At 37.1% G+C, this 25864-nt stretch overlaps 1 protein-coding gene and 1 pseudogene across 11 annotated transcripts in view; one reads left to right on the top strand and one right to left on the bottom strand.

The window, feature by feature from the left end:
- ARL13B (ARF like GTPase 13B) overlaps positions 1-25864 on the top strand; it is a 71351-nt gene that overhangs the window by 6410 nt on the left and 39077 nt on the right. For 5 of the 11 annotated variants that reach the window (XR_012431757.1, XM_065539285.1, XM_005548379.3 and 2 more), the window contains exons 2-3: positions 8658-8728; positions 16412-16661. The exons of 1 other annotated variant lie outside the window; for it this stretch is intronic. Coding sequence is in view for 9 of the 10 variants with exons in the window: in XM_065539285.1 (XP_065395357.1) it covers positions 8658-8728; positions 16412-16661 (321 nt within the window). In the remaining variant the exon portion in view is untranslated. Of the gene's footprint in view, positions 1-1539; positions 1582-1716; positions 1975-8657; positions 8729-9368; positions 9491-16411; positions 16662-25864 lie in introns of all 11 variants that reach the window. 5 more of the 11 variants (XM_015446573.3, XM_074033643.1, XM_065539286.1 and 2 more) reach the window with 3 other exon arrangements.
- LOC107129007 (non-histone chromosomal protein HMG-14 pseudogene) lies at positions 1414-1804 on the bottom strand (annotated as a pseudogene).

Below are 25864 nucleotides of genomic sequence, written 5' to 3'. Positions count from 1 at the left end.
GAACTTGCTCCATGTATTTTTAAATGTTTTAGATAATAGAGTTTCGATGTGTCAAACTTTGATTTTAGTGTTTTTAGTGAAATATTTTCTTTGACTTGCAGAATATTTTTGAAGTTAAAAAACAGCTTTTATGGGCCAGGCATGGTGGCTCGTACCTGTAATCCCTGCACTTTGGGAAGCCATGGTGGATGGATCACTTGAGGTCAGGAGTTTGAGAGGAGCCTGGCCAACATAGTGAAACCCCGTCTCTACTAAAAATACAAAAAATTAGCCAGGCATAGTGGTAGGCTCCTGTAATCCCAGCTACTTGGGAGGCTGAGGCAGGAGAATTGCTTGCACCCAGGAGGCAGAGGTTGCAGTGAGTCGAGATCTCGCCACTGCACCCTCCAGCCTGAGTGACAGAACGAGACTCCATCCCCCACCAAAAAAAGGAATAGCTTTTATGTAATTAACATATTGAAAGTCTTATCTTCCTTAGTTAAAAGATGAGGAAGTTTAGATTTGTAGATGTTCAAATGATTGCCATAATGTCGTTCAGGAAAGGGTCTCATTCTATTGCCTAGTCTGGAGTGCAGGGGGTCTTGCTCTATTGCCTAATCTGGAGTGCAGAGGAGTGATCACCGCTCACTGCAGCCCTGACTGCCCCGGCTCAAATGATCCTCCCACTTCAGCCTCCCAAGTAACTGGGAGGTACGTGCCACGATGCCTGGCTTTTTTTTTTTTTTTTTGTAGAGAAAAGGTCTCACCATGTTGCCCAGGCATGTCTCAATCTCCTGGGCTCAAGTAATTCTCCCACCTTGGTGCTGGGATTATAGGCGTGAGCCACGGTGCCCGGCCTCTTTTTAAAATAGTTATAGTGATGTTCCAACTTAACATTTGGAGGCAAATTTTTCTTAAGAGGATTATCAAGAGCCAGTATCTACAAGTGTTTGGTAAGCTGTACACGTTCTACCAATTCACAGTTTAATACCATGTACACGATATACCCAAATTTTCAATCTTCCACAGCACATTAACACAGTTCTCAGGAAAACAGGGCTTCTGTTACAGTGTACACAGTTCCGACAGGGAGAGCCACGATCGCGGAGTGGTTTTCTTTAGGAAACAATTCTGTGAAAAAAACATGGGAATAGGAGTAATTTAAAATGTTCAAGACCTTAAATGCAGGATTCTGACTCTGTATTGCCATTTAGTATATTTTGTATTACAATATATAAAAACTCAGCCCTAATCTATGGAATGTTAAGCTGACGTCCAGGACACTCAAAACTTGCTGTGATTCAGTATCCCATACTGTTTTCTGGTTTCATGAAAAATAAACAACCAGAGAATTATTTCACCTCCTGAAAAAACTTAACAATGGAATGAGGTGGGATTTCCTGCTTCTCAAAATTGTTTCTAGAGCTACTAAAAAACTTGCACTTACAAAACAGTTGATAAAAATACCCTGGATTGTACAAGAAGGGAGACAGGGACTACAGATAAGACATGGTATATTATATTAATCAGACTTGGCTTCTTTCTCTCCTGCTTCATCAGAGGTTGGAGTCTCCTCGGTTTTAGTTTCTTCGTTTTCTGCAGGTAAATCTTCTTTAGTTTCTTGGTTAGCCACTTTGACCTGTTTTCCCTTTTTCCCTTTTGTTTGCATTTTTTTTTTTTAAATCTAAAGATTTATCCTTTCCTGATGCCTCTTTGGCTTCGTTTCCACTTTTGCAGGAGCAGGTTTAGCTGACAAGTACACAGATCTCCTCTTGGGCTCTTCCTTCGCCACCCCTTCGGCTGAACTGACCTTCCTCTTGGGCATCTTGGCGGCGGGAAGGGCGCTTGCTGGGCACCTGTGGGCCACGGCGCTGAGAGCCTTCGCGAAGCTGGGCTGCCTGGCTACTGGCACTCCTCCCGCCGCCTGAGCTGCTGAGACCCCTATTTCAGTTTTGAAAGTCTTTCTGTTAATTAGTACCTAGAAACCATGAGCATGTAAGCTTTTTTCAGAAAACTTCAGCCAATTTGATGTATGTGGATTTAATAACATTCTTTAATATGAGCTATTTTGATGTGAAGATTTGTATAAATTAACTTCATTATAGTACTTTCTCAATCTAATGTATTTTAATTTTACTTAATATTTACTCAGCAAATGGGGGTCAGAAAATGTTTGTTGTTTCTTTCAGTAGAGAAGCCTATTGTGTGCCCAGCACATTTGATACAGGTGCTACAGAGCTGATTAAGGGAAGTTCTGCTAGAGGAGCCTGTATAAAAAGTAGCGGGGATGGTTGTGAAGGGCTGGGGGAATACCTGGCATGGAAGGAATCCTTGGCATGGCAGGCCTCCCAGGAGTGGCAGAAGTGGGGGCTGCCAAATTGAGACTTGATTTTCTATAAGGATTTTAAGCAGAAAAATGCTGTGGTTAGATTTTTTTTTTTTTTAAACAGCCTCACGCTGTCACCCAGGCTAGAGTGCAGTGACATCATCCCAACTCATTGCAGCCTGTCTTATTTAATTTTCATTACATCCCTTTAGAATGGCTATTGTTATTATCCTATTTTATTGATGAAATTCTGAGAAGTAATGTGTCGTATAGCCTAGAAACGGCAAATCTGGCACTTGAACTCAGGTCTCTAACACCAAGTTTGTGGCTACATTTCAGAGTACCCATAATTCCTCTTATGTTACTTATTACTAGTATAGCATACTGTAAATCCTATAATACTTCAGAGTTCTTTGTATCTCAGCCTTTCTAGTAATCAAAGACCTAGGGATGACTATAATATTAGGAATGAGGTGATCACTTTCAACTTCTGGAAAGGTTCCATCATTAATTATTTGATAATACAGTTTATTTCTTTTTTTGTTTGTTTGTTTGTTTTTGAGACGAAGTCTTGCTCTGTTGCCCAGGCTGGAGTGTAATGGTGCGATCTCAACTCACTGCAACCTCCACCTCCTGGGTTCAAGTGATTCTCCTGTCTCAGCCTTCTGAGTAGCTGTGATTGCGGGTGTGCACCACCAGGCCTGGCTAATTTTTTTTTTTTTTTTTTTTTTTTTTTAGTAGAGATGGGGTTTCACCATGTTGGCCAGGCTAGTCTCAAACTCCTGACCTCAAGTAATCCACCAGCATCGGCATCCCAAAGTGCTGAGATTACAGGTGTGAGCCACTGTGCCTGGCCCAGTTTGATTATCTCTTAGCTGAAATGTTTGGGACCTAAGATTTATCAATTTTTTTTTTTTATTTTGGAACATTTGCATATATATATAAAACGAAGTATCTTGGGAATGGCCTCCAAGCCTAAACACGAATTTCATTTATGTTGTATATGCAATAGTCTGAAGGTAATTTTATAAAATATTTTAAGTAATTTTGTACACATAACAAAGTTTCGATTGCCACCTGTCACATGAAGTCAGATGTGGAATTTTCCACTGTGGCGTCATACTGGTGTTTAAAAAGTTTAGGATTTTGGAGCATTTCAGATTCCAGATTTTTGGACTAGGGATGCTCATTTACTGGTTCCTGAAGTAGAAGTATGTCAAGTTCCCTTTAGACTCACTACATAGTTGTATTGAGTTGTGACTATGTTCTTCTTTTGTTTGAGGCTGCTATACTGAGGTGTCCTCTTAACCCCTTACTTATCAACTCATAACGTGAGTGGTATTTTCTCGTGCAGTGTTCTCATTCTGGCATCCCTTCAGCTTCCTTCTGTTTTCACCTTTTCCTTGCTTGGCTAACTTCTCACTTTAAGAACTTAGGTTAGGCATTACCTTAAAAAGCTTCTCTGACCTTCTGCCCTAACTTTGGGCTGGATAAAGTCCCCTTGTTGTGTATTCCTTTATCATCTTACATATATAGCTAAAGATGTTAAACTTTCGTAGTGTCAGAATGTGTTTGTATTTATGTTTTAGTCACTCTCACTAGAGGTTGAGCACTTCAGGACAGAAATGATGTCTGAGGCATTTTTGTATCCACAATGCTTAATGTGCTTTAATTGTATTACCATCTGACCAAATGATTAAATGATTGATTTTATTGCTAGTGTCAACTTTTGTAGACACTGTAAACCTAAGAGCACTGTATATTATTTTTTCAATTTGAAGGGCTAATGTATTTGATCAGATAATCATCAGACTAAGAGATATTGGCAATCTTTCATCTTTCTGTTGTCATACAGCACCACAGCCAAACTGTTCCCAATAATAATTTAACATATTTTTATATGTATGTATGCATGCATGTATGAATGAATTAATGAATGAATGACAGGGTCTCATTCTGTTGCCCACGCTTCAATGCAGTGGTGCAGTCATGGCTCACTGCAACTTCAATGGGCTCAAGTGATCCTCCCACCTCAGCCTTCCAAATAGCCAGGACTGTAGGCACACATCACCATTCCCAGCTAATTTTTTAAAAAGCTTGTTGTAGGGACACAGTCTCATTATGTTGCCCAAGCTGGTCTTGGGCTTAAGTGATCCTTCTGCTTTGGCCTCCCAGAGTGCTGGGACTACAGGTGTGAGCCACCGTGCCCGTCCAATTTATCATGTTTTAAAAAGCTGTAGCTACGTGTACATTTTAACATAGGTTAAATAAATTATACCTCTTTATAGAAGCCTGAGTTTTAGGTGAATGTTAACCTTTTAATCACATTCTGTCCTGAAAGTATAAATTTAATCCTTCGTTATCAGGCTTTGCAGTAATTCATGCTGTGATTTTTATTTGTACTGCTTATTAGTTATGTCTATTCAGTAATGCTTTAATTCCCTAAAACATTTAATTAAAGCCTTTTCCAGGAATAGGGCATAATCTTAAAAATTAACTAGTTGCAAAGGTAGTCAAAGTGAAAATAGAAATAGAATTATTTTATGCCAGTCTCAACACTATTTTAAGTCCTTCTTTGAAGGACATTTTTGTTTGTTTGAGCCTAATAGCCTATAAATAAAGACAGACTCTTAAGGTAAAAGCTGATTTTCTTGGTGGCCTTAGGAACAGTGTTTCAAAATGCACAGTATATATGTATTTAGATGTTTGTTTTTTTAAAAAACTGAAATCTTGACAAGAATGGAGAAAAACGTGAGATGCTCTATGTAATGGAGAACAAGGAGTTATTTTTCATGGATTGGTGTATCAGGGAATTTTTACTTTGACTTGTAAGGGATGTGAAAAGATTTCGTGATGTTTCCAGGAACTGCCAACTCATTTGATGCTTATTTGTTTATTTGTGGTATTGTCTTCTCTGACTTCCAGAGTGGACTCTGTGGTCTGCTGTCTATCCTTATGACTGCCCACTGCTTCTCCTAATTTATAACAGTTATCTCATGTTACTGTAATTACCTCTCCAGTGCCTTTTTTCTTTCTAGGCTCTAAGGTTTATGAGGCCTAATAATTGTGGATATTTGTTTGCTGCTATGTAAGGGGTGCTTAATATTTATGGAATAAATGATGTAAACTAGTAGAAAACAGGGATTTATTCCCCAAAAGTAATTGCTTTGGTTCATGGCAATGTTTAAAGCACTGTAGATCTTGAAATGCATTGTATACATAAAGAACAATTGAGTTAGCTTTAATATTAGCGTTACTTTAGTCCAATTCATTGTATCTCTAGTAACTTGAATTATCTAAAATATTTATTTTATCATTTAATTTTAATTTTATTTATTTTATTTTTTGAGACAGCATCTCACTCTGTTGCCCAGGCTGGAGTACAAGTGGTACGATCTCGTCTCACTGCAACCCCTGCCTCCCGGGTTTAAGCAATTCTCGCAGCTTAGCTTCCCAGGTAGCTGGGACTACAGGCATGTACTGCCAGCCTGGCTAATTTTTGTGTTTTTTTTTTTTGTAGTGATGGGATTTCGCCGTGTTGTCCAGGCTGGTCTTGAACTCTTGAGCTCAAGTAATCTGCCCTCCTCAGCCTCCCAAAGTGCTGAGATTACAGGAATGAACCTACAGGCCTGACCTGGCTTGTTTTATTTCATTTTATTATTTTATTTTATTTTTGAGGTGCAGTCTTGCTCTGTTGCCTAGACTGGAGTGCAGGGGCGTGATCTCGGCTCATTGCAACCTCTGCCTCCTGTGTTCAAGCGATTCTCCAGCCTCAGCCTTCTGAGTAGCTGGGATTACAGGTGTGTGCCACCATGCCCAGCTAATCTTTGTGTTTTTAGTAGAGATGGGGCTTCGCCATGTTGCTCAGGCTGGTCTCGAACTCCTGAACTCAAAGTGATCTGCCCACCTTAGCCTCCTATAGTGCTGGGATTATAGGAATGAGCCACCACACCTGGCCTGTTTTATTTTTGAGACAGGGTCTTGCTCTGTTGCCCAGGCTTCAGTACAGTGACACAATCATGGCTCACTACAGCCTTGACCTGCCAGGCTCAGGGAGTCCTCCTGCCTCAGCCTCTGGAGTGGCTGAGACTACAGAAATATGCCTCCATGCTTTGCTAAGCTACTCATTTTAAATGCTATGTTATCCATCTTCTCTGAATAGTCATTTACTATATTTGGTTTTGGAAGTTATTTTGTACTTAAATCTTGTTCTTTGATATTTGATAGTTCTATGAGTTATTTAATTCATAATTATGAATTCAAACAAAATAATAAAATTATATTCTTAATATCTTACAGCTTCCTTAGGAAGTAAATTCATATTTTTCATAGTTGATAATGCAGGTACATTTCCAGATGGATAGAGGTTCCTGGACCTTGCCTACTACCTCTTCTCCATAAATCTATAATCTGCTGTGGGTCTTTGTGGCATTCCCACTGGCTTTGCCACCAGCCAATTGAGAATAGGGCCCTGGAGTGCTGCTTATTGTGATTTACCTTATTCTCGCACTGAGTCAAGTATAGACACAGCTTCTGTTTATTTCCCATGCTAGGTATGGGATGGTTGAAACATCTAGAGAAGATAAAAGCTCCTAGATAACAAAGGAAATTAATATGGAATTCATTTTACTCATAGTAGAAGTCAGAATCCTCACAATGGCATATAGGCTTACATGAACTGGTCTCTGATGTGTCTCTGACTTCCTGTCTTCCTATTCTGCTCCTTTCTCACTTGGTTTCATCACAGTGGCTTCCTTGCCGATTCTTGGACCTTCCTGCATTTCTGTACCTAAGGGTCTTTGCACCAGCGATTCTCTCTTGCCCCGAATATATGCATGACTCCATCCTTCAAGTCCTTGCTCAGATTTTTACCTTCTGAATGAGGTCTGCCTTGACCGCCCTATGTAAACCTGCCTCCTCCTCCCACCCCCAGCCCTGTTCTACTCTATTTTTTTCCCATAGTACTTAATCACCTTCTACACTTTATTATTTATCGTATTATTACTGGCTGTCTTTTGTCACTAAAATGTAAGCTTAACAAGGAAGAATTTCTTTATCTGTTTTTGTTTTATTATGGTGGTGGTTGCTGTAATAAACAAGTGTATCTCAAATACCTAGAACACTGGTGTCTGGTATATAGAAGATGGTCAGTGATTATTTATTTAATAAATTATCAATTTGGCTTTTGCCAGACTAAGTTTGTTGTTTCTCAGCTTGTGACCCATAACTAGCCTGCCTCATACTCTCACCTCTGTCTTCTGTCTTTGTTATATGGCCCCTTCGAGTACACCTGATTTTTTTTTTTTTTCCACAAGTCTAAATCCAAGAGAGCAAAGCCTAGAGAAATGAAAGGACACCCTTTACAGCCATCTGAATTCTGTTTTCAACCCTCCGTGGGATGATTGCTAAAGAAGAACTATACTCCATAGGAGATTGATCATACCCTATGGTTTAAATATGGCAGCTGTGTTAAGCTGTGGCTTTTTTTCTGTGTATTCCCAAGGCAGTTTTCATTTCCAAATCCATGGTGGTAATGAACTGCCTCACCTCTTATATTGTGCAAAGTTCAACCTAGAACAGAAATGACTATATAGTGGTAAACGGAATCACCAAGTTAATAGGACTAGGACCAGTATAATAGGTTTGCTCCTTTATACCTGTCCCACATATAAGTCCCTACGAATTAGGTGAATTGGGTTCTGGTTCTGAGTCTGTAACTGATTCATTGTGTGACCTTTGACCAGATTACTTAATTTATCTGGACTTATGTTTCTTCAGTTTTTAAGTTGAACTGGGTGTTTTTTTGTTTTTTGTTTTTTTCCTGTGGAGTTTAGCTGTATCATGAGAAATATTTTAAACTTTACAATTGTAGTAACCTTCTCTCAAAATGTTAGCACTTCATAATCATGTTATTATATATAAATTTATATTTGGTAAGATGCTACATATTTAAAAACAGTTATGTACTTTCATAAGATAAATAGATTTGTGATAATTTGTCAGCTTTCAATAAACTAGGAAGTTGATTCTTTAGCCATGATAGATAACTCAGAGATTGTCTCCCCACCTTCCTATCTTCCTTCTTTCCCTTATTCTCTGTCTTTTGGATTATCTATTGTACAGTTTTACTTTATTTGCTTAGAGAACAAAAGGATGATCCTTTAAAGGTATTTTTCATGAATTTGCTTGTGAATCTATATTTTATTCATTATTGTACTCCCTAGCATCCAACAGATTTTCTTGTGCTTAATAGGTGCTCCTTAAATGTTAATTGAATTAATGAATTTGCATTTATTTTTCCTCAATACTAAATTAACAAAGAAAGTGATTTTTAAATTTCTATTATTTTAAGAAAGGTGACTCTTTTGATGGTGGGACTTGATAATGCTGGTAAAACCGCAACAGCAAAGGGAATCCAAGGAGGTAAGCTGAAAATATTTATGTGCTTTCTGAACTCTATTAAATTATTCTGAATTATTTATTTATGTTAAGTTGCTTTATTCCTTATTAATTTGGTACAGATACTGTGCACTCCATTACTTTATATTCTTAGTATACTGGTGACTCATGGCAAGTAGGCTCTGGATTAATGGGACCAGACTATTACCATGTTTCAGATTTGAATACATGCAGAGATGCAGAGACTCCTTGATGCCTTTGATCTGCTAAGAGGGAATAGTGTTTGTATTCTAGACAATAGGAAGGAAAATTCAAGAAGATGAGCTGCCCTGCTTTTAAGGATACCTATCTTCTACTTACATTTTCCTGGCTAGAAGTTAGTCACATGCCTGTGCTTATATGAAAGAGAGGTAGAAGTATAGTTAGGCAGCACAGTTCTCTTTGAATCTCTTGATGCTTTTTTTCAATATGATAAGTAATTTTTATAATTAAGTTATAGATAAGGCCTCTATATCATTAAATGGCTTTATATCATAGATACTGCATCTCATTGAATATTGAATATATATCATACATACTACATCTCATTGAGTGTATCTCATTGAATGCTGGCTAGTCTTCTTTTTTTTTTAATTTTTAATTTATTAGGTTTTTTTTTTGGTAGAGATGGGGTCTCCCTATGTTGCCCAAGCTGGTTTGGAATGCCTAGCCTCAAGCTATTCTTCTGCCTTGGCCTCCAAGAGTGCTGGGATTACAGGCATGAGCCACCACGCCCAGCCCGGCCAGGTAATCTTAATTTAATGCTTTGTGCTACAATATAGCAGTATCTATGCTAGTGACTTTGTTGGGCACCTAGAATGTATCACCAGTAAGGCATCTAACGTGAGTCCCTAACCCCGGGGCCATGGACCAATATCTGTCTGTGGGCTGTTAGGAACCAGCCTACAAAGCAGGAGGTAAGCGGCAGGCCAGTGAACAAAGCTTCGTCTGTATTTACAGCCTCTGCCCATCACTCACATTACTGCCCGAGTGCTGCCACCTGTCAGATCAGTGGTGGCATTAGATTCTGAGGACCATGAACCCTATGTGAACTGCGCATTCAAGAGATCTAGTTTACGTGCTCCTTATGAGAATCCAATGCCTAATGATCTGTCACTGCCTCCCATCACCCCCCAGCTGGGACTGTCTAGTTGCAGGAAAACAAGCTTAGGGCTCCTACTGATTGTACATTATGGTGAGTTGTATAATTATTTCAGTATGTATTACAATGTAATAATAATAGAAATAAAGTGCACAATAAATGTAATGTGCTTGAATCATCCTGAAACCACCTCCACCCTCCAGTCCATGGAAAAATTGTCTTCCACAAAACTGGTCCCTGGTGCCACTGATCTAAAGGGTAAGAATTGGGAGAAATGCATAACGTGTATTTGTTTCTGGAAACTGATGATTGCAGTAAGACATCGTGCTTACTAAATAGTGGAAGGGCATTTATTTATTAACAGGTTGCAAAACTCACTCTTGGCGAAAAACATTTTCTCACCTCAAATGCTACTCTGTAATGTTAAGTAAATTAGAAGTAAATCATCTGTTATTGTCTATGAATTTTTCTAAAGCCTATGCCTATGCTATCTTCTACGTTATATCTTCACAGGACACTCACCATCATTTAAACCAGTGGTCAGCAAACTTTTTCTGTGAAGAGCTGAATAGTAAATATTTTAGACCTTGCAGTCATCCAGTTTCCTTCTGAACTACAAAACTTTTACACCGTAGTGTGAAAGCAGCCATAGACAATCTGTATACAGGCTGGGCACGGTGGCTCACACCTGTAATAATCCCAGCATTTTGGGAGGCCGAGGCAGGCGGATCACCTGAGGACAGGGGTTCAAGACTAGCCTGGCCAACATGGCGAAACCCCATCTCTACTAAAAATACCAAAATTAACTCGGTGTGGTGGCACACACCTGTAATCCTAGCTGCTCCTGAGGCTGAAGCAGGAAAATTGCTTGAACCTGGGAGATGGAGGTTGAGTGAGCCGGGATCGCGCCACTGCACTCCAGCCTGGGCAACGGAGTGAGACTCCGTCTCAAAAAAAAAAAAAAGGGAAAAAAAGACAATCCGTATACAAATGAGCGTGGCTAAGCTCCATTGAAAGTTTATTTACGGCACTGAAATTTGAGTTTAATATAATTTTCCTGTGTTATGAAATGTTTTTCTTTTATTTTAGTCATTTAAAATGTAAAACACATTCTTAGCTTGTGGGCCGTACGAAAACAAGTGGAAAACCAGTTTTGACCTGGAGGCCGTGACACTTTCTTCTAACCTTCTTTTATCCATTCCTCTAAAGCCTGACATTCATGGGAGCAGGCATCTTAGAATGTGCTAATCAGATTACCTAATTTGTTATGTATACTGGGCGTGCTTAGAACATCCTCTTTCCTTTCTCTTATGTATTCCACCTCCATATATTCATAAATTCCTTTTTCTGAGTCTAGAAAATGCTTAATGTCAAAACTGCCTTCAACTTTGAGCCCCACCCTTCATTCTCTTTTTGTCCTTCATCCCATATTTACTCTTCAGTTTCTTACTTTGAAGTTTTTTTTAGGACTCTAATTTCATACAACTACTTGAAACTTCCCAGATTTAAGCCTTCTCTTTCCTTTATATTTTTATGTTGTTCTCACTTCTTTAACTAGAGAGAATATCTACTGATCTTTAAAGATGTATTTTTGTCATGTAATCCCCTCTTTTATAAAGTCGTTTTTAATCCCCAACTGCCCCAACCGTTACTACCTTGATTAGTAGAACTGACCATGTCCGCTTTTTTGGCCTCCTCTTACTGATACCTACTTGGTCACTACTTAATTGCCTTTTGTTTGTGTATCTCTCTACTTCTTCAGGCTGTAAATTCTCTAAAGGCATTTTGCTCATTTTGGTGTCCTAATTGTTTAGACCAAGCGCCTAGGTCTTCTTAAAACATCTCTCCCGTGGCTCCTACTTTTCTACTTATTTCTGATTCTTCTCAACCTTCTTTTTTGTTGTTGTTGTTTCTGTGCGAAATTGAGAAAAAACTGTCTGCTAGTTTCTTTTCAGATGTGTCTGCCTCCTCTCTGACTGTGTTGCCATTGGCTAAATCCAAACCCTCAGTTTCTTTTATCTGTAGTGTCTACAATAGCTTTTTTAAAAATCCATATTCTATTTATTTATTTATTTTTTATTTTAAAAAAATTTTTTGTAGAGATGAGTCTCACTATGTTGCCCAGGATGGTCTTGAACTCCTGGCCTTGAGTGATCCTCCTGCCTTGGCCTCCCAAAGCGTTGGGATAGTAGGCATGAGCCATTGAGCCTGGTCCATATTTTTTTGTTTTTTTAGAGACAGGGTATCATTTTGTCATCCAGGCTGGAGTTCAGTGGCATGATCATAGCTCATGTAATCTCAAACTCCTGGGCTCAAGCTGTCTCCTGCCTTAGCCTCCAGAGTAGCTAGACCACAGGTGTGCTCCACAATGCCTAGCTAATTTTTTTATTCACAATAGCTTTTTTTTCCTTTTTTATTTTTAATTTTGTGAGTACATAGTAGGTGTGTATATTACGAGGTACATGAGATTTTTGTATAGGCATGCAATACATAATAATTTCATCATGAAAAATTGGGTATCCCCTGAAGCATTTATTCTTTGTGTTACTCTTTTAGTTGTTTTTAAATGTTCAATTAAATTATTGACTGTAGTCCCCCTGTTGTGCTTTCAAATACTAGGTTTCATTCTTTCTATTTTGTTTCTCTATAACTTCTTAATATAAAAGTAATACCCCTTTCTGGAACTTTACTTTTTTAGATCAAACTTCTCTTCTTCATGGTTGTCAGTAATTGCATTAGTTGGACACAGGTTCAGTTGTTCTCACAGAGACCTAAAATAACAGTGGTTCAACAAGATAGATGTTTATTTCTTTCTCATAACAGCCTAGGCAAAAATAGTCTAGGATAGGTTTGTCAGCTCCATTGTGTTAGTACTCAGTTCTCTGTTCTATTTGCTTTGCCATCCTCAGTGTTCTCCCTCACCTACATGGTTGAAGGTAGTTCACTACAAAATGTGCATTTCAGCTACAAAGAAGAGGTAAAGGGTAAGGGGAGGCCATCCTCCTTTCCTTTAGGAGCTGAACCAGAAGCTGCTGCATCATTTTGGTTCACGTCATTGAAAAGAAGCAGTGGGGTTCCTGACCTGCTGTTCATATTGGCTCATTTGAACTAGCGAGATCCCTTTATGCGTAACTCTTCCCAGCTCTGTGTTCAGGTACCTCCTATTGTGAGTTTGAAATCGGCCATGGTCGAAGTATTTATACTTTGGAAATTGGCAGATACCATACATGTATCAGGGTTCTCCTCCTCCAGATGTTTAACAACATATCGCTAGCTAGCCTCCTCTCATGGCCACCCCTAGCTGCCATAGTAGTTGGGGATTATAGTCTTGTAAGCAGTCATGAGCCTAGGTAAAAAAAATCTAGGATTCTCTTGACTATCAAATAGTGTTTCCTAATAGGGAACTATTGTTATTTTTGGTGCAAAATTATTTGTTTAGCTTGGTCCCTAGCATTTTTGGATATTACCTTGTCTTCATTATATTGTAGTTATTTGTGATTTGTGAAGAGAAAAAAACAAAAAAATTATATATATATATATATATATATATGTTTCATATGTAGTTGTGTGTGTGTGTGTGTGTGTGTGTATTTCCTCAATAGACTAAGAGCTCTGTGAGATCAGAAGATGGATTTTATTAATCTTTGTATTTCTAAAACCATACATAGTACTTAGCTTATAAGAAATGCTCAAAAATTGATTGATTATATATTTGCATTTTATCTTGGACTTTCTAGAGATGGTGTCTTACCACATGTACTTTACTGAAATTCTCAGAATTGAGGACCATGCGTCTTTTTGTTCCTGGTTCTTGTATGATTTCTCATCTATAATGGGCCCTAAATACATGTACAAGGATAGATGGATAAATATATGGAAGGGCAAAAGAAAGGATGGATGTATGGGACAGCAGCTTCAGTTATCTCAGTGGTTTGGTGGTGTAGTATTGAGCCCTATATACTTTGTGCTGAATGCTAAGGATACAAAGACATGGTCCCATGTGTTCGGAAGGTATAGGCTATTGTGACGATCAGCAGAGGACAGGTTATTATGATAGAGGTAAAGGTGACAGTAGAAGTAGGAAGAATCATCGGAAAGGGATTTATGGGGAAAGTTGTACCTGAACATTTAGTCTTAAGTTGTGAAACACAAATGCTGAGTAGGAACCAGAGGAAAGAATAGAAGGTGTTCACATATCAAAAAAAAAACAGGCTTTGGGAGTCCTGAAGACCTCTGAGGCCTGTCTCTGCCTACAATATAACCTTGCAAAAATTCCTTAATCTGAATTGGTTTACTGGGCATATTGCCATCATTTTATCTGTACTTGAATTGCTCCCTCTGCCTAAAATATAGTTCTCCCTTCTCCGTTACAATTATGTAGCTTTTATGTGTTCACTCACAATGAAGTCTTCAAGATTTCATTTCTTCTCTGAAAGCCTTTCTAGACCATAACTTGCCCCTCCCTTTTTCAACTTCTTTCCCTTGAATTCCTACACGCTATCATCTCCAGGTTTTTTTTTTTTCTTTAAGAACGTACAAATTCTGTGTTATTCCTATTAATATTCCGCTTCTCTATATTACATTGTACTTTGAGGACAGCAATCATATACCTCTTTGCACCCTTGATGCCTAACAAAGTCCTGGTACCGAGGAGATGTTTGATACTTGTTAGTTCCCTTATTCCTACTTCAGCATAGTTGATTTGTTTTCACGGATGATTGCCTGGGGTTCCTCTCTATTCATACTGAAAGACAGCTGCCTATTTTATCCACACAAACTAGTTCTGGTTAGGCTTAGATCACATTTTTAAATGCCTAGTGTAATCCTGTTTCTGGAAAATCATGCTGCTTATATGTCTAACTTTACCTTTTTCTCTTTCTAGGTAATGAAAGTATTAGCAAAAGTATGACTTGTAGTGGCTTTTAACTTTCTTCAGGTGCTGTGTAAACTTCACTAAGGCGCTTACCAAGAGATTGGTGTCTTGCAAGTCTGTTTCTCAGTCACACCTAAGTTTAGCGAATGCCTTTCAAATTAATCTTTGTAATAGCACATGTTTTGCTAAATGTGGAAATAAGACCCTCTAAACACCAGTGTTGTTCAGTAGAACTTTCTGCAGTGATGGAAATGTTCTATGTTGGCTCTGTCCAGTAGGATGGACCACTAGCCACATGTGGCTTTTTTTTTTTTTTTTTAACTCTAGATATTACCCAGACTGGTCTCAAATTCCTGGCCCCAGGTGATCCTTCTGCCTCAGCCTGCCAAAGTGCTGAGATTCAGGCCTAAGCCACTGTATCCAGCCACCACATATGGCGTTTGAACACTTAAAATGTAACTGATGCAACTGAGAAACTGAATTTTTAATTTTATTTTAGTTTATTTAAATTTAAATTTAAAAAGTCTCATGTGGCTTGTGGCTATTGTTTTGACCATGCAGCTCTGAACAGTGTTTTCTGTGGGATAATATTTATAGTGGATTCCAGTGATGAAGAAAAAATAGAAGAAAAAAATATGAAGTTTGAACTCTTCTCTATAGCCATGAATCAGCAGGCCATTAATCTTTCATGAGTTCTCTTTTCTATTCCTTTATTTTCATGCCTCTCTGAAAAGAGGCTATTACTATCACTTCCAGTCAGTCTAGAGACTTTTGCAAGATTAATCTTAATAAAGCACTATTTCAGTCACCTTGATTATATCATTGGTCTGCCAGATATTTTCAATAGCTCCTTGTTCTCTATCTTCAGAACCCTCCTCTGTTTGCGTTCCTAATCTTAAGGATTTGCTGCAGGCACAATGTTCAATTTGTTCTTATTCCTTTACTTTGTCATTTCCCTTCCTCTTCTGCCTGTTTAAATCCTACACAGCTTTAAGGCCTAAATTCTGTCTCTCCTATGATGTCTTTTAAGATCCTCAGGTATCTTTTAAATCTCTTATTGTCATCATCACTCCTTGACAGTTCATATACATCCTGTATCTTCTTTATGTTTTCCAAAATATGTTCCTATAGAAAGAATGAAATCTACTTTTTGTTGTAAGCTGCCCTTAAACGTCTCTTTATTGCAAATATAGCTTTAATTCAGCTAATTAAAAAACAGCGATCTTATTTTTATAGCTTCTCTCATTCTTTGATTCTTCTAAACTCTTCTATTCTCTAAGTGTTCATGGTTTTCTTTATAACTCCACAGATGTTTTAACAGCCCCTAGGGATAGCTGTGGTATTGAAAGGTTGACATTTTTATTGTTTGTAACTTGGATAGTAAATAACCTTAAAGGCAAGACAGTTTACTCATTTATTAATTCAGCAGCTACTTATTAAGTACCTACTATATGCTAAGTGCGGGTTTTATATCAGGAGAAAGAAAGATTCCTATCTGCATGGAGTAAAATTTCTAGTTTGATATTCTGGCCTGTCCCCAGACCAGTATGCTTCCATATAATGTTTATTCTGTCAGTGAATGCTAAATACTTCACTTGGTGCTAAAATTTTAGTTGAAAAATTAATGTTATCAATTAAAGTCTAAAGATTTTCTTTTTTTTTTTTTTTTTTTTTTTTGTATCATTTGAAACAGAATACCCTGAAGATGTAGCTCCCACTGTTGGATTTTCAAAAATTAACCTTAGACAAGGAAAGTTTGAAGTCACCATCTTTGACTTGGGAGGTGGAATAAGAATTCGGGGAATCTGGAAGAATTACTATGCTGAATCCTATGGGGTAATATTTGTTGTGGATTCCAGTGATGAAGAGAGAATGGAAGAGACAAAAGAGGCTATGTCAGAAATGCTAAGACATCCTAGGATATCGGGAAAACCTATATTGGTGTAAGTAATGTTAGCATTGTAAATGTAGGGACGGTGGCATTGGCCACTAAAGAAATTTACCTGTTACAGACTACTGAATAAGCTAAAATAGTCATGCTTTAGTATACTAAAATGTATGTAATTAACTGGGAGTTGTTAATTTACTGAGGCCTTGTAATGCTGTCTGTAGGGAAAAAGGGCTAAGGCTATATAGAATTCTTAAAAGTGGATATCTTAGATATTCAAATATAAACTCATTGTTTTATGTGATAGTTTACTTTTTATAGAATTTTGCATTTTGAAATATTCCGTTAACAAGGTTCTAAAATATCTCTTAATTTTTTCCCTTTTAATAATTTGTGTTTTGCTTTTGTCCTTTTTTTCTTAAAGAGTATTATTGTTTCAGAGTTATGTAAATGGTTTATTTTTCTAATACCACAAAGGTTTCTCAGTTTTCACTTCTACATTTCCATATTGGACATGTGATTGTTATCAAATTAGACATACACTTACATGATTGCCTCCATGTGGGTGAACATTTTTTGAAAATGAAGTGACAAAGGACTCTTGTCCTAGCAGCCCTCATAGCATTTATGCATAGTAAACAGTAGATGGTGCTATAGCCATGAGGCATAGCAAACTGAAAGTAGTTTAAATTGCTCTTTAACTTGGAGTAAACTAAATGTTTGCCCTTGCCTTCTTGTTCCTTTTCCCTTGTTATGGTTCACTATTAAGGATTAAAAAAAAAAAATCAACCTCTCATGTGGTTAGATGAAAAATTATAGAGTTTCTCCGTGGTCTTCAGTAGTAAATGAACATTTTTAAATGAGGTGATTTGGAAGCTCTGATTGCAAAAGTTAAAACTGTATTATATGATTATTGGTAAAGTTTATAGTTTTAAATTTTTATATATTAGAGAAGTTATTTGATTTGTATAAGTAATTCTCATGTTTATTGAATCTAAAGGAAAACTTTTAACAGGGATATGTATGAAGAGAGAACTTTGCTGAACCACATAGGCTAAATTGGTATTTACAAATGTTTAAGCAGGGAATTAGTGATATCTAAAGTAAAAAATATTAATGGTGGTTATTTGTAAAACAATATTATGTACTTTTTAAAAACTAGTCATTTAATTTTTTTCATTTACTCTTTTATAGATTTATTCATTAATACATGCATTAATTCAACAAATACTTCTTTGAGCATCTACTATTTGCCAAGCATAGCTCTGGGGTTGGGGATGTGTTTGGGAATAAGAATAACAAAAATCCAAGTTAGACCTCAGGAGCTTACATTCTAGGAGGTGAGATATACACTAAATAGAATTAGTAAGTTACATTATATATTAGATCATAAGTGAATTGAAAACAATGAAACAAGTAAAAGAATATCAGAAAGCCTATGGTAGTAGTGATGATAAGGACATGTTGCTCTTATAATTAGGATAATCCTAATAGGCCTTATTGAGAAGCTGACATTTGAAGTGAGGGAGGCAGTCATGCAGATATCTGTGGAACCGGCTCACAGTAGGGGTATCCAGTTGTTAAGTGACTACAGTGATTACTGGGTAATCAAATAACAACAAGATATTTGCTTTCAATTCTGTCACCTCTCTCAGCTGGTGAATTTCCTGAATAGAAAAGAAAATACACAACTACTGTGATTGGTTCACCATTATAAACGCATAGTTAGTGAGAGTTTACAAAGATAGAAGAATTAATTATGGACAGTGTAATATGTTTATGAAATATAGAATGGTTTGCCATTTGACCAGATTTTCTCATAGGAGTTTTACAATCATAGAGTTTTATTACTAAAGGGAAACTGCTTTTTGGAAGGAATGTGGTTCAAAAATATACAAGATGTACACAAAAGTACACATTCTTAATAAATTTCAAAGATATAGGGAAAAGTTTTTTTATATGTATTTTTACTGATATTTAATAGTTGTACATATGTGGAAAAGAATATTTAAAAACTTGATTGACTTACCATCCAGAGCCAGCCACTGTTAGCATGTTGATGAATTTCCTATGCATATATATTTATGAGACATGTAATGTATACAGTATTCATATAATAAATACAATTTTGGGCCAGGCACGGTGGCTCATGCCTGTAATCCCAGCACTTTGGGAGGCCAAGGTGGGCGGATCACGAGGTCAGGAGATGGAGACCATCCTGGCTGACATGGTGAAACTCCGTCTCTACTAAAAATACAAAAAGTTAGCTGGCGTGCATACCTGTAGTCCCAGCTACTCAGGAGGCTGAGGCAGGGGAATTGCTTGAAACCCGGGAGGTGTAGATTGCAGTGAGCCAAGATCACGCCACTGCACTCTAGCCTGGGTGACAGAGCAAGACTTTGTCTCAAAACAAACAAACAAACAAATAAATAAATAAAATTTTGTATCCTGCTTTTTTTTTTTTAAATATGTTTATAAACACCTCTCGAATGTCTGCCTAAACCCCATATTTGAAAGTTCTCCTGTTTACCTTTTTTTCTCTGACTTGCAATTAATTTATCGTATTGATATTACTGTCTTTTCAATCTCTTTACTACTCCTTTTCCCTTTAGTGTTACCTGTCTTCAATTCCTCTTCTCTAATCACCTGTGTTGCTGATAGGAACAGTCCCTTAACCAGTCTCTAACTGCCAGTCTTGCCTGCCCTCCAAGCTCTCCTTTACATTGCCAGCAGTTCTTTTCTTTATTTGTTATTTTTCAAATTACAAAACTGGTACATGCTTGTGATGACCAGTGAAACAATACAAGAATATGTAAAGAATATGAGACTTTTAACAATACAATTTTGATAATTTTACTACTTCTTAGCTTAAAGTCCTTCCAAGTTCCTTTCATAGCTCCATGCATATTAGAAATTCTTTTTTTTAAAACTAATATAACCCCTGCGACTAGAAATAATGTCTAGCGTATAATGGGTCTGGCACTGACAGATCTGCTGTATAATAAGTAGGAAAGATGTTCAGCAGAACAGTGCTAAGCTCAGTGCTAGGGGATGGGGGCTGTGGAAGGGTAGCAGGAGGGGATACTTGTATTAGAGTCAGGTGGCAGTTCTCTTTGTTGCACACAGCTTCCTCCTTACTGCCCACAGACATCTGGACCACTCATATGCCAAATACATTTACAGCATCTAATTTCTTCTGCCTGCGCCTTATCTGAGCCTAAACTAGTTGAGATAACTTACGCACAGTGCCTCTTAGAAGTCATTTTAATGCTTGGATAACTTTGTCCTCCTACCCCCAATAACAAGCAAGCAGAAAACAACAGACCTCTGAAAAGATTCATTTAATAGAAAGAAATTAATCTAAAGATTAAGAATCTTTTCTATAATCACAAAATTACAAATTGACATGTTATTTGTGGGAAGTAGAGTGGATGACTACAGTAGCAGGTTATGACAATCTTTAGTTCTTCTCTACTTGTTCCTACACACAAGCCTGACAGCATGTGTGATGGCAAGTCAGGCCTTGGCCAGTGTCTCAGTCTGTTTTCCTGCTGCCGATAAAGTCATACCCAAGACTGGGAAAAAAAAGAGGTTGAATTGGACTTACAGTTCCACATGACTGAGAAGACCTCAGAATCATGGCGGGAGGCAAAAGGCAGTTCTTACATGGTGGTGGCGAGAGAAAATGAGGAAGATGCAGAAGCAGAAACCCCTGATAAAACCATCAGATCTCGTGTGGCTTATACACTACCATGACAGCAGTATGGGGGAAACTGCCCCCATGATTGAAATCGTCTCCCACCAGTCCCTCCCACAACACAGAATTATGAGAGTACAATTCAAGATGAGATTTGGGTGGGGACACAGAAGTAAACCGTATCAGCCAGATTTTACTTGATGTCACAGACTGGAAGTTTTTCTTGAAAAGTCAGAATCAGAATATCACTAGGCTTCTTTGTTTTATTAGCTCAGAAGTTCTTTTTGGCAGTTATATAGCATTTATTAATCAGCATAATATGTTAATTAAAATCTTCTGAAATAAGTGGTGAAAAGTTGAAAAATCATTAGTTTAGGGAGGAGACAGAGTCTGGAACCTGGATTCTAAGAGCTACTGTGAATTTGGTGATAAGTAACTTTACTTCTTTGGGCTTAAATGCCTCTTCTATAATAAAAGTAGCTGTAAAATATTCTAATTCTTTGTATTCAGCTGTGTAGAGTGGCATGAACCAGAAACAATTTCAAAAAAAATTAAAAATGATATGCATTCCTTTTAAAGAGAGTAAAAATAAATGCCATGCAAACATTATGCTTTGTAATCATATTAACCTACAAAATCCTTTTTCTCTCACATCAACTATTTAGAAATTAACTTTAGCCTGTGCTGTAAGGTATGAATTATGTTATCTACTCTTGCCTGCTCCCCACCCCCAGCTTAACTATTTAGAGCTTAATGAATCTGGCTGGCCCTTGAGATTTTTTTTTAAAAATACAAACAAAAAACCTTCAAACTAGGTAGTCTTGACAAAGAAGGCCTTTCCAAGAGAAAAAGTAAACAGGTTTTGCAACTTTATAAATAGTGCAGAAAGCAGCAGTAATCCCAAATTTTAAGCTCAACATCCAGTATAGACATTTTCCGTTAATAGTACAAGGCATGATTTGTTGATTACCTGAGGAATAAACTGAGCTGCGAGGTGTTTTAAACAGCTTAATCTGTTGAAATTTTCAGCAGTCCAGGGTTACACTGATGTCATAAGAAGGCACATGCTCTTTCTACACCCCCTCTTGCTAGTACCTGTGGAGTCTTAAAAGTTGGCCTCAGAGAGATAAAAAATTACCCTTTCTTTTTATAGTTGAATTCCCTAATGCTTTTAACCAGGGTAATCCTGGAGAGGCACAGGCTAAAATTTTCTTTTAGGATAATAACAATTCTAGTTGTGTTAGCATTCTCGAACTGCTGGAAGGTGCCACTTTTCTCATTACACACTGCCTGCCATTCTGTGGAGTTACATGAACTAACTTAACTTTTGGCCAGTCTTCACAAATTGAATGATTACAACAAAAAAAAGCGATACATGTATAGAGTTTTACTTGAGGCAGACAACATAATATCTCTGATTTGATCTTACTGGATGTTATGAATATTCCAATGAAAAAGTTTCTTGGCTACTCTGGGCACACTGCCTATGGGTAGCCCTCCTCTTCAAGGAGCAGTACAAATACATGAGACAGACAGACAGACAGACAGGTAGATATTCTTGACCCAGGGTCTTTGCACCATGAGTGGTTTCCCAAGACCCTCTGCAATCATACACACAATCCCAAGTGTATGTGCTTTTTTCTTGTGAGCAGATCCTAAAGAAGTTTGCGACTAAAAAGATTGAAAACCCTGTCAGTGAGTTTCCATATTAGGAGAAACAATAGCCAGGCTTTAATTATTACTTTTTCAACATGAGATTTTGTTTTGTTTGTTTCCAACCTTTATATGCTTATCTGACTCACCTTCCTTCTAGGCAGTATTACAGCATAATGTTAGTTGGCAAGTTTCTTTTAGTAATATTCCTTATTGTAAGTACCCAGGAGAAGTTAGATAGGTTATGATTATCCTAATACAGTTATCAGAAATTGAATCAAACGTACTTTTATTATGTTAGACGTCTAAATAATAGAGAATCCGAGTCCTGTTTTAGAATGCTGGAGACCTATAAATATGCAATTATGGTCTGCCTATGTCACATAATCAGTTGATCCTTAGATAGAGTGGTGAGCCCCCTAATTTACTAATTTCACCCTCTGAAACTCCTACTTATTGAATTTATAAGGCCTATTGGCTTAAGATTTCTCCCCTTTCAGTGGAGCCTTACCACACTGTCATCTTCATTAATGTTGTTTACTTATATGTTGACTTATCTCCAGATGTCCTTATTGAATGTGTCCTTTTGTCTCTTAACGACGTTCACCTTCATAGCAACTGTAATTTACAGTAAAGCTTCTCAGCTGATTGATTTTTAGGTAATTTAAGCACTGGGAGCCTACAGAGGTCCCCATCCCTGCCGCCCCTATCACTTCAATCTAGTTAAAAACAAAATAACACAGAAAAAAACTCTTTGGCAGTGTTACTAGGCAGCAAGATATTGTCCATACCACCTGCATCAGCATCAGCTTAGACCTTCAAAATTTTTGACAGTGAGACCAGATGTACTTTGGGGTTTTTTTCCCACACATGCTCTCCAGATCATTCTGATTCATAGCAAAAATTGACAACTACTGGTGTAGGAGAAAGTGTGAGTCAGAAAGGCCCTAAATAGGTTATTTAATCTTTCTAAGCTTTTATGTCTGCACTTGTAAATAGGGATTATAATACCTGTCTTGTTATGTGAATTCCAAATAATGCATTTAAAACCTTTCAAGCCTCTATTACAGTATTTCACTAGTGTTCTGTAAATGCGATGGTGGATATGAATATTGTTATTGATAATATACTGTGTCCAGGTGTAGATGAATTAGGAGAACCAGTTTCAAAATATTTCATTTTACGAATTCAAGCTCTTTGAAGCTTGTAATTACAGAAAATGGCACAGTTTGGTAGTTATGAGTATGAGCTTTAGTGCTTATAGTAATTTTTATTTTTATTATTGCATGCTTCAGTATTGCAATATTTTGCCTTCACCTATTTTAAGAATTTTTTCCCTTTAAGGTTATTATTTTAAGAAAAAATAACTACTTTTAGTGCCTATTGTGTATATAAAATACACAAAATGCTACAACTAATTAAGTTATCATGTTATCTGTTTTGTGTAAGGTGATACTAATTGGTTTGAAAACAGAACAATGAAAACGGTTTCTGATACATTGCTTTGTGATGATTTATTTTGTGTGCTTAAGTCTTGCTTTAAAAGCAGTATGTTCTAATATAAAATGCTGAAAGAAAACTATTTTACAAATTCATCTGGATGTAATTATACTAATGAATATTAAATAGTACTTAATATTATCAGTTTTCATAATAAACAATTTAGTAACAATTATAAACATGTATCACTAAGGCTGTAGAAAAATGTTTAGAAGGAACAACAGAGAGACATCTATCACTAGTCAGCTGTGTTTATAATCTTTTAAATTTATCCCTTTTTATAATGTTTCTTAAACATTTGAAGCTGAGATACATGAAACATCTTTTTCTCTAGCGATGCTTGATAATTGACACAATAGAAAGCTCTTCAATTTTGTGATATTTTATAAATTAAAAATTATTTTGTATTGTTTATGAAATACATATTTTACATATATAAATTCAGTCATTTCAAATACCCCAACCTCTCTTGACATATTTTCCTTCATCGTACATACCTGGAAAAGCCACCGTCTTGGTCAGACCCAGTCACCTACACATTCTATGTTAGCACACAAATGCCAAACATTGATAGATTAGTAATACATGACTGTGATGGCTGGATTCATATTAAAGTTATCATGACTGCCTGATTATCTTCTTATCTTAGAATGTTTGTTGTTCTCTCAAAATGACAGTTTCCCTCCTTGTCCTCTCTGTCTCTTCTCCCTTAACCCCACTGTGCTTTCAGTTTTTGCCTGAGTTCTTTAAGGAAATAGAAACCATCACACAAGAATATTCTCATGTTTCCGACTACCACATTTACTCAACTGTCTGCTTTTATTCCTAAACCCTGCCTTTTCTTCTGTAGTGTGGAAGAAGGGTTTCTCTTCCTACCCAAGTCCAGGTGCTTCATATTCCACCTCTTTCTGCTTTTGTATAATAGTATCCCTTCCCTTTCTTATGTGAGGAGTTTCTCTCTCTGGATCTTTCCTGTCAGCAGAATGTGCTTTCCTGTTTCTTGCCTGAAAGTATAGTGGAATCCTTTCACTCTACATATCTCTCTAACTATTGATTACTTTTTATAGTACCTTATTCAAACTTCTGGAAAGAGTTGCCTGTAGTGGCTGCTGCATTTCTTCATGTCACATTCTTTCCTCAGCAGACTCCATTTGTGCTTCTATTTCTGTAATTCCTTGAAATTGTTCTTCTTGGAGTCAGTAATTGTCTTCGTGCTGCCAAATCTATTGTTATTTTACTGCTCTTATTTTCCCTAAAATTGATTGTTTCTTCACATTTTTCCTTCTTTAAACTCTCCTTTTGCATTGGTTTTCCTTATACCTCATTGACAGTTTCAGTTCGTTTCTTTTATTAACTCCTCTTCTGCTTTGAGTCTAAATTTTGAAATACTCCAGGCCTTTTTCTGCACTTCCAGTTTTTTACATCCACATATTTTTCATACCACCTTACATACCATTTATTTACTCAAATGACCCAACTCTGTACTTCTGGTCCTGACATATCTCAAGCGCTCCTACTGATATAGCTAGTATCCTAAAAACCTCCACTTGGACCTTTGAATAGTCACTTCAGATTCTCTTGACCAAAATAGCATCTTTGATTTCCTTGTCGTGGCCAATTCTGAAACCTTCATCTCTGTCTTTTCCCATCTCAGTAAATGGCATCGTCATCTAATCTGTATCCTATAATTCTACCTTTTAAGTCTATCAGAAGTTAATCTAACTTTTTCTACCACCACTATATAGTTTATAGTAAGAGAATGGTTAAGAGCTGGTTCTGGAGTCAGACTGCCTGGGTTCATATCCCGTTCACTATATGCAGTTTCTGTGACCTGGAACAGGTTAATTTTGTTGCACCTCAGTGTTCATGTTGGTAAAATTGTAAAAATAGTGTCTACTTCATACTTTATCTACTCTGAAATAATTGGAACAGTGACTAGGATATTGCGAATACTTTATTCCTCTTTAGTATTACTGTTGCTGCTGCCATCATCACCACCTTCTCTACCATCCTAGTCCAAGCCTCCATCATTTCTTCCTACTGTATTAACTTTCTAATTGTTTTCTATACCTATGTGCTTGTCTTCTACTCACCTCCCCCAAATCCATTCTAACCCATTCTTCATACAGTAGATAGAATGATTTTTCAATTGTAAATTATATAATATTACTATCAGGTCTAGAACAATCTGAGAGCCTTGTCTTGATTACACTTGTGTAAACTTCAGACTTCTTTCCATGGCTTACAAAACCTTAAATCTAGCCCTTACCTTTCTTAACCTCATCTCGTATCTCACTGCTCTTTTCTGATTATGCCCTAGCTGGATTGTTATTTTTCTTTGCATAGAGTTAGTCAGACCCACCTCAGAGTCTTTGTACTAATTGTTTCCTATGCCTGGAATTATACCC

The sequence above is a fragment of the Macaca fascicularis genome, chromosome 2, assembly GCF_037993035.2.
Source record: "Macaca fascicularis isolate 582-1 chromosome 2, T2T-MFA8v1.1".
NCBI lineage: Eukaryota > Metazoa > Chordata > Mammalia > Primates > Cercopithecidae > Macaca > Macaca fascicularis.
The sequence above is the reverse complement of the archived record's forward strand: the minus strand, read 5'-3'. Positions and strand labels throughout refer to the sequence as shown.